General features: G+C 33.8%; 1 protein-coding gene across 1 annotated transcript; it reads right to left on the bottom strand.

Annotated features, from left to right (window-relative positions):
• Window positions 1-34: 34 nt before the first annotated feature.
• On the bottom strand, window positions 35-3,132 carry LOC131153987 (WAT1-related protein At1g09380-like). The gene is made up of 3 exons (XM_058106433.1): window positions 2,929-3,132; window positions 509-757; window positions 35-277 (listed from the first exon to the last, which is right to left on the bottom strand). Exons 1-3 carry the CDS (start codon window positions 3,130-3,132, stop codon window positions 35-37), a joined length of 696 nt encoding a protein of 231 aa, XP_057962416.1.
• Window positions 3,133-10,347: the final 7,215 nt, after the last annotated feature.

Here is a 10,347-nt window from a genome sequence, read left to right as displayed (position 1 = left end):
GCCTGAAACCATTTAGTAAATGTGATTAATTCTTCTATAAGTGAGACCTGATACATTGATTCCCAGTGGGTGGGAAAAATGGAAATCTTCTTTGCATTTTTGTTTTTGCGAGGCTTACCGCATAAAGAGAAGCAACGAGTCTGATGCCGGAGCTCAGTGACCAAGCAGACAAGTCGCATTCCGTGTAGGCGCCGACGACCAAGAACCGTATGCTGGCCATGAAACACATAATTGTTGAGCTAGTGTAAGGAGTTGTAAACTTCTCACTCACCCTTGCCTGGAATTACCATTCACATTCATAAGTAGGAAACTATGAATGCAACTACACATTTAGTACACAAGAATGAAATTGAATTTATCACTTGATTTTGTCAGGCCCAGTTCAAATTTTCATTCGATTACATCTTGCAAATCAAATGGGTATCTCAATATCTTTTCAGATAGGACTTTTTTTAAGAAAAAGTGAAGAAAAGTTTGAGCGATCTTGATTACGTAGAATGCACTTTACCTGGATTATGAACCAACCTGCCCAAGCAACACAACTAGTGATCACCAGAAATGGACCCAAGATGAAATTTCCTTCTTTGCTGGCACTCGCTTTACTGATTCCATCAGCTAGTTTCCAGTGAATGTGGGATTCACCTATGCCAATGGTTCCTCCATGGTAAAATGATAGTAGCATTGCACCGCCTACGCAAACTACTGTCCCAAACACCTTAGCTTGCCCTACCCTGCTATTTAGTCTTGCAGTTTCCAACTTGTTTGCCAAACATGGGCATTTGCAGAGAAAATTCAAGAGTTGGAAATGAAAACAAAAAAAGAGAGAGAGAAGGAAACAGAACACGAATTCACGCAGTGCCTGAAAGGGACGGCGAGGATGAAAGTTACTGTAGAGAGTGTGTTGCTCAGTGCACAAGCAATCGTCAGGGTGGAATTATTTAGCCCAATGAAGTAAAATATCTTGTTCGCGGTTGCCCTGCACATAGAAAAGTACCCGAAAGCATTGAAATCTGTTTGCGACACAAAAATAGACAGAGAGAACAAAATGTGACGAATTAAGAACTTGCCCCAAAATGGAACATAAGAAAATTTATAACAGAATAGACTTGGTGATCTTCGGTCTCGTTTTTCTGCAAACAGATAGGGAAAATTATATCAGACTTGGCTTGGAGAAACTATGCAGCAGATACAAAAAATATAAGCAAATCCAAAAGAAATTTTACTGAAAAATGATAGTGTATTCACACACACACACACACACGCATATATATATATATATATATATATATATAATTTTTTCTATTTTCTGACAAATCAGAGTATAAATTTCATCCGAGAAGGTCCAAAAAATGAGATGGTATGCATAGATTCTATGCTTCCAGCTCATCTTATTTAAATAAAACATTTAATAACACACAGAGTTAATTTGTCGTGAGATATTTTTCCAAGAACTCTAGAAGCAACCTCTGCCTGGTAGATTTTTTTTTTTTTTTTTCAAAAAATCCAAATTTATTGATAGCTCTCACTTATGGTAGAGGAAAACCATGGTTACAAACAAGTCACAAGGGATTTACAAATCAACTAATTAAACCATCGGAGACAACATGACCAAAACAAACCTTACACGATCCAAAAATCAAACTAAAACAAAACTCAACAAACACAAACCAAAACCAAAATACATGTGATGACAAAAACCTGTAAAACAAAAAAAACTTGAGGAAAACAAAGGAGAACCAAATGATGCCAATAAAAAAGGATAGTTCGGAACACTCATCTCATCTGCCTTGTAGATTGAGTGTGTGAACAAAAGTGGAAAATCCCAAATCAAGTCGAACAAGTTTTCCTAGAATTGATTTTCCCAGACATTTCTCTCAAGTTACAAAAAAATAGGATATTCTCTTCTGAGAAAAAAACAAAAGAGAGTTTATGCTAACTCTGCTCTGTTCACTAGGCCCAAACAGTTCTATATTTTGAGGGCTCCAGGACTTACCTAGGACTCAAAAACATAAGGGTTATCATCATTTGATTTGATTCAATTTGCTGATTTTTTCGTTCTCCAGCTTGGTTAAATGAATCCTTTTTTTCGTAATTTAATTCGATATTACCTTTGTCAAATGTAATCAAAAAATGGAAAAAAAGAAGGTTCAAGATTCTCATTTCTTGGTGAAAAATGAAACTTAACCAGCGGAGAGAATTTTGGGAACTTGGGTTTATAATTTCTTTCCGGTTAAAGAATTCCAAGAACTTGAAATGAATCAACTCCTGCATATTAATTATAGTATGAAGAACATTAGTCACAATTTCTGCCATCATTTGATTCAAAACATAGTTATAAACTATATTAACTTGAAAAAATTGCACCAAGAAAAGTTATAAGTTGGAACGTTTTCATATTTGCTTATTTCGATCTTACAATAAAGAAAACACCCATAACATAACCCAACAGTCAAAAAATAGAAACAAGGGTATAAGACATGTATTACAACAAACACTTATTGCAGAATGTATCAAAGTTACTCATACCTTGTGCACTCCGGTTAAAATTTCAAAGATGCCTAGGCAATTCCATATTATGAACCATTCATTTCTTTTTTAATGTGTTATCTTCTTCACATGCATAAGGTTGTAAACTGTAAATTATAAGTCTGCTTGGATTTCAAAAGGAGCAAGGAATATAAAGAGGCTCAAAAAGACTTAAATTTTTCAAAAATTGATTTGCATTGTTAGTGTTTTGAGCTTCATCTTTCCCTCATAAGCTCATACTTTCCAAGACCCACATAAATGTTAATTATACCAAGTAATATAAAATTCATAATACACAATGTATTGATTTCATATTATTACTACGAAACCCCATAATGGCAAATATGTTGCAGAATCAAACTACCTTTTACATACCTTCTAATGAGAGGAGGAGCCACCTACATAATCTGGACGAGATTGGTGCATCATTTGTTCGAGCTGCGTTTGCCTGTTCATAAGGAACTCTAGCTTGGCTTCAAAGTTGGACACCTTTTCTTTTAGCTGTTGGTTCTCCAGGCCATAGTTGGACATCGTCTCTTTCAGCTGCTGGTTCTCCAGGCCATAGTTGGACACCGTATCTTTCAATTGCATGTTCTCCATTTCCATCGTCTGCATTCAGTGAACCATTTGATCCGCTCGAGACTCGGCAGCTCGACACGCTCGTTCAAACTTAGCACAAGGCACCACACTTGTAGAAGATTATGCTGTTAGGGCGATGTATCTACTCCCAAGACCTTTCACCCAGCCCCCCGCTCGTTCCCCAAGCACCTGAGTGGAGATCTCGTAGTTCGTCAATTGCTGACTCCCCTCTAGAGCGGGTGCATCCCTCAGCTCGAGCATCTTTGCCTATTTTCAGTCATGAAAATGATAAAATGAAGAAATAAGAATACAACTTCGATGTTTTGAATAAAATAACGAACTAAATAATAGATTTGACTTACATGCACTACAAAAAATCTGGATATTAGTGACAGCTCTAAATTAGTTGATATATCTACTGTTACTACTAACTATTAGTGTCGAATTTAAAATTTGTCATTAATAATGGAGTATTAGTAACGGATTATAACCGTCACTAAAACCCTAATACAATCATTATAAATTCTACATCAGTTCAGCTCAAATTCATCACTAATAGTACACTATTAGTGAAGGATTCAAATTCGTCACTAATATCCTACTATTAGTAATGAATTTGAATCCTTCAGTAATACTGTACTGTTAGTGACGAATTTTTAATTCGTCACTAATACCCTACTATTAATGACAAATTTGAATCATTTACTAATAATTAAGAAATTAAAAATATTTTTAATACTAATTTTTTTGAATCATCAATTCCTGTAAAAATCTGTAATTACATTTTCGCATACATAACCTGAAACCATAATTACTACAAAATTCATAAATTATTCAAAATTTCAAATTCAAATACAAATTCAATTAAAATAAAAAAAAATAACATCTGTTCAGATAAGAAAAAAAAAATCAAAAAATTCAAATACAAATACATTATACAAATTCAAATTAAACTACAGAAATTCCATTTGTTCAAATAACAATAAAAATTACAAATAAATAATCAAAAGTTGCATCCGACGACTGTAGTGCATGCATGGCATCGTACTGATGTTATGACTGCCGCAAACCCTATAAATTAAAAATCATAAAAAAAAATTAGTATACAAATGGAGAACAGAATGGAGAGTTGGCACTCAGTATAATCAAGAATAAAAATATGGAAAGTGCATCGTACAATAATTTTCAACCCTAAACGAATAGTTGAAATGAATGTGAATGGCGTACCTATGAATATATACAATTGCATGTATCAAACCATGCATGTAAACACTTTAACTCGTTCTCAAAACAAAGTATCACTAGTGGTGGACAAATGATAATGCTTATCCATAATTAAAAGCAAATGATATGCCATGTATATTAATAGATGTGAATTTAGGAATTAATAAAATGACTTTTCATTTAACTTTCACTCATCCTTTCAAAAATATTTTAACATTCATTTTATCATAATTATCTTTATACGTGGTTTTTTTTTTTTTTTTTTTTGAAAAATTTTAACGGAATTTCGGCTGCATGCCGTCTGTAAATTGGACATTTCCTAAAAAAATCCTACACTAAAACTTGATAGATTCAAGCAAACAAATCACAATAATACGCATCATGCGGATACCAGTGAGTTTGAGCATACGATAACCTAAATCCACTACCCGCATGCAATTCACAATGTACTGCATCAGCTATGCAGTTGGCGTTCAACACAAGCATGTATTCTAGTAGTTCAATATACAATTCATATAATATAATACCATCTATGAAGAAAATATTACCAGGAAACCATTAAAACACAATTCAATTAAGGTTTTTTAGTTTTGTCCAGAAGGTTGTTTCTCAAGCATTCTTGATGCAGCTTGGGTTGTGCATGAAGTTGTTACTTAAATTGTGAGAAGGCTTGTGATAGATTGAGTTGGGATTTCTTGGATTCAGTTATGGATATAAAAAGTTTTGGTTATAGATTGAGGAAATGGATCATGGTTTGTTTTTCTTCTATTCAGTGATAGTGGCGGAATCCTGGTTCAGAAGGTTTAAAGACTGTCTTTGCTTTGTTGGAGGTTTTTGAGCTTGTCTTTGGTCCATAGGATTTAATTTTCTAGCTTGAGTTTGACTATAAAAGTTTTCAATATATAAGAGGTTTCAAGTTATGATTCTTTGATAGGTTTTAATGTTCATAAGTGGCTTTCACTTACTTAAGGAGTTGAGAGGCTCCTGTATTACTTGTAGGCTATAATGTTTGGAAGATTTATTTGGGAGGTTACAAAAAGCGTTGGAATTTAACAAATTTTTGGCAACATGCCGTCTGTAAATAGAACATCCCCAAACCTGCAAGTCACAAAAGTTCTTCCTAGGTTTAGCTAAGCCAGTAACAGTAGTACACAACCTAGGGTCTGTCTACGCATATATGAAATTGCAGAAAAGATAAATCAAGTCCTAACAGAACAAGCAATATAGTTTCAATATCTCCAACAATTCACAATTCAACATATGAATATAATTAAACAAGCAACAGAACTACTAGCATGCAGTTCAAACTACGTTTTACATACCTTCTAATGAAAGGAGCCACCTACATCATCTGGTCGAGATTGGGGCATCATTTTTTCGAACTGTGCTTAATTGCCTGCTCAGAATTGCTGCAAGCCTAATTTCCTGTTCAGAATTGCTGCGAGCCTAGCTTCAAAGTTGGACACCTTGTCTTTCAGACTCTGGTTTTCCACTGTGATGTTAGACACTATGTCTTTCAATTGCTGGTTCTCCATTTCCATCGTATGCATCCGCTAAACCATCTCCTCCGTCTGAGACTCAGTGTCTTCACATTTGATTAGATCTCTCACAAGACCATGGATATCACGTCGAGCTGAGAAGTTCACAACACCCCAATGTTGAATTTTTACTAGCTCCACTAATTTCTAAAACAAAACACAAAGCATTTTGTCAGATCAGTTGAACTTAGATCCTAACATCATAATGTACAAGAAGAAGCACCTTATTGTTGCAAGGAGGAGCCAACGTCTGTAAATTGGACATTTTCCCATAAAACTTGCACCTCAAATCTGGTTGTTTTCAGCAAATAAATCATTTCATATGGTGGTGCAGCAGAACGTGCTGAGGGCAACTACACATCCTCAAAAGTCACCCTCGGTGCTCTCATCTCATCCGAAATCCATTTGTGCTCACTCAGGGCCGCTCGGCGCCTAGAAGAAGACTCTCCCTTTGGCGGGTCCTGGTCCCTCTGCCACTTGGCAGCGCATCGTGGCAAGTGGTCGTGCTTTGAGGTAGCCCAAGGCTTTGTTCGCGGAGGCATTGACCAGGAAAGACAAAACCCTAAGATTTATGTTGAAAACAAAATTTTTTTCAGAAGGGCATACTTAACAATAACATTACGAGAAAATATTCACCCCTACTTATTAAAAAGTTCAACATAAATTTAAATTTAAAACTCATTTACTAAATAAATAAAGTATGTTAAAATTTGACTCGATTTGGACTGACTTGATTATAATCTTACCTAATAATAACATTACGAGAAAATATTCAATTAATAAGCAGACATATATAACTCACCCCTTTCATACTTTTGGAGACACGAGTGGATATGGTCAAGTGATCAACTATGGTCAGCTCAAACATAGACATGCTATTTGTGGTTCCAAGAACATTTCTGATCTCATTTGGTGCTTATACAATTATATACTTCAACATCTATTATCTCATATTTTGGAAAAAATTTTAACAAAATTTCGGTAGCATACCAACTGTAAAGTAAACATTTCCAAAAAAATTTTACCTGAAAAAGAGTTTATATATAAGAGCATGAGAGAACTTAGATTTACTACCAGCATGCAATATACAAATCTGCATCAGCCATGCACAAGGCATATTCACAACCAGTATGGCAACTCAATCCAGTATTTCACAAGAGATGCAATATAATTTCAATAAGATCAGAAATTCTTAACACAACACTCATATGGTAAAAAAAATTACACTAATAAGAAAGGAATATACATTCAAATAATGAAATAAACTCAAATTACAAACAATCAAATATATCAAGGCCTCAGATCTTTGATGTTGCCCCTGCATCATTTGCACGAAAAAAAAATCCTAAAATATGCTTTCTAAGATAAGGTGCAATGTTTATTGATGCATTATTATCCAAACTATCCAACGAGGTGCATTAATGCCTACAAACAACACATTGCTAGTTTGACAAAACAGGAGAACTAGAGAACGGATTTGGGACTACCATTCTAAAGTAAAGCAGGGTACTGAATGCCAACCGATAAAAAAAATAACATATACAAAAACAGCACCTTTTAAACCGTCAAAAATTATTGGCTCAAATTAATTGCCCAAAAAAAATGTTGACAGAAAGCAGTGAAACTGTCTAAAAAGTACAAAAAATCAAAATCCAAATTCTCAATTAAATAAATTTTCTTGAAGGACTCTAAAATGTAATTTCCTGCATATAAAATAAGAGGATTCTATTCGAGTCATTTTCTGAAAAAGGGTAAGCTATCCATAGACTATCTAACCAATCCATGGACAAATGGAACATATCAAAATTAAAGAAGGATCACAAACTACGAATATAAACACATTGGTATGATGTGTAAAATATATATTTATAGGCCACTTGTTTGGACTGAGTGATGGGTGGTTTTACAGGCCACTTGTTGGGAATTGCCCAATGATGATGATGAGATTACAAAAAATCAAATATCAAATTCAATGCATATAAACTAGATTTAAAAAAAAAATTGGTATGATGTGTAAAATATGTGACTAGAATAAATTATTTTGTGAATATATATATATATATATATATATATATATATATAACTTTTTAAGAATGAGATAAGATAGAACTTTCTTTAATTTAAATTAAATAAAATATGTTTAAACACTTTATTTTCAATAAATTAAGATTTAGATCTGAAAAAATGAAAAATTTGTTCGGCTAAATTTTTTTGTCAGACCATATAGGGCAATAATAGTTAACAAACACATTGCACATATCAACCCAATCTATCAGGAAAAAATGAAGCTTTCAACTATGAATTATGGCAGGTGAAATCAAAAAGCCATTGCCACAATCAAAATAATCACAGCAATAACTGCATCCCTTGGATTGTTTTACTTTTCTACATTTCCTTCCATGATGAAATAATGCTAATAGACTACTAATAAAAAAGTTATTCTCATAAAAGATTACATTCTTAATAATTATCCCGATCAATTTTATCTTGTACCAGATGATGCCTAAATAAAATAAACAAAACTATTAAGAGAATGCTACTAATTACAGCTCAATTTACCCAATGTTAAGAGCAACCTGAGATGAGCCTTCTTAATTATTTGACCATTCTCAATTTAATTTATTTCCCAAATCAATCAAAGAAACAAAACACTCATGATTCCACAATCCACCAAGAAGATATTAATTGGAAAACCTAGGTTGTTTGGCATATGTTTGGAAATTCTAGCTTATTAAGAGTATGCATAATCGATTAATTAACACATTGTACGCATCACATATACAGTTAGATTTGTGCAATTAGTATCTAAGATAAAAGTACTATGATTAATCCCAATGCAGTCCCTCAAGGACATGCATCACTGATGATAAAAGTAGAAGGTTTGTGAAGATTTGCAGCCTCTAAATTTGCAATGGATTTATCTACGAGTATTCTATCATTTTTCTTGCTAAAGATACAAGACACTTTCCACAAAGTTCTGATCCACAATCAATACAAAAATATGTGAATGTAACACACACGCACACAGTCACATGCGCACACACACGCACACAGTCACACTCGCACACAAGAAGAAGAAGAAGAAGAAGAAGAAGAAGAAGAAGAAGAAGAAGAAGAAGAAGAAGAAGAAGAAGAAGAATAAAACATGCTCATTCGCTTTACAACAGCAGCAGTGGGAGGAGCAAACGATGACAGGTGAACAGCACAAAGAAGAAGAAGAATAAGAAGAATAAAACATGTTCGTTCGCTTTACAACAGGAGCGGTGGGAGGAGCAAACAATGACAGGCGAACAGCACACGCACAAACGCACACAACACACACACTGTTTTGCAGAAGAAGATCAAGAAGAAGAAGAAGAAGAAGAAGAAGAAGATGATGATGATGAAGACCTAGGAGGAGCCAGCGGTGGCGGCAGGAGGAGCGAACGCCAAAGGGCGAGAGGAGGGGAGGAGGGAAAAAGATTAGGGAAAGGAGGGAAATGATTGATAGATTGGGGGAAACAGGGGAAAAAAAAAGTATTAGTGACAGTTCCCAAATCCGTCACTAATAAGTCACTAATAAGAGGCTAATAGTGACAGATCTTCAAATTCATCACTAATACTCTAAAATAAATTTTTTTTTAATTTTTTTAAATAAAAGAGGTATTAGTGACGATTCCCAAATTCGTCATTAATAAGGGACTAATAGTGACAGATCTTCAAATTCGTCACTAATACTCTAAAATAAATTTTTTTTATTTTTTTTAAATAAAAGAAGTATTAGTGACAGTTTCCAAATCCGTCACTAATAAGGGGCTAATAGTGACGAATCTTCAAATTCATCACTAATACTCTGAAATAATTTTTTTTAAAATAAAAGAGGTATTAGTGACAGTTCCCAAATCCATCACTAATAAGAGGCTAATAGTGACGGATCTTCAAATTCCTCACTAATACTCTAAAATAATTTTTTTTATTTGTTTTAAATAAAAGAGGTATTAGTAACGGTTCCCAAATCTGTCATTAATAAGGGGCTAATAGTGACAGATCTTTAAATTCGTCATTAATACTTTGAAATAAATTTTTATTTATTTTTTTTAAATAAAAGACGTATTAGAAATGGTTCCCAAATTCGTCACTAATAAGGGCTTGATAGGGACGAATCTTCAAATTCGTCACTAATACTCTAAAATAAATTTTTATAGTAGTGACGGTTATTTAATCGTCACTAATAAGAATCTTTTAGTGGCAGATTTAATTCGTCACTAATACCGCAGAAGTTGTCGCTAATATTTTTTCGAGATAATTTTTGCACGAAAAATATTTTTCCACAATTTTTTCCTGATTTTAGTGACAAAAATATTAGTGACGGTTTTAAATCCATCACTAATAGTGTCGTATTAGTGACGGTTGATAAAACTGTCACTAATACCCACTTTTAGTGTTGGAATTGAATCCGTCACTAATAGTTTCATCACTAAAAACCAGTTTTTTGTATTGA

Source organism: Malania oleifera, chromosome 4 (assembly GCF_029873635.1).
Source record: "Malania oleifera isolate guangnan ecotype guangnan chromosome 4, ASM2987363v1, whole genome shotgun sequence".
Taxonomy (NCBI): Eukaryota; Viridiplantae; Streptophyta; class Magnoliopsida; order Santalales; family Ximeniaceae; genus Malania; species Malania oleifera.
The sequence above is the reverse complement of the archived record's forward strand: the minus strand, read 5'-3'. Positions and strand labels throughout refer to the sequence as shown.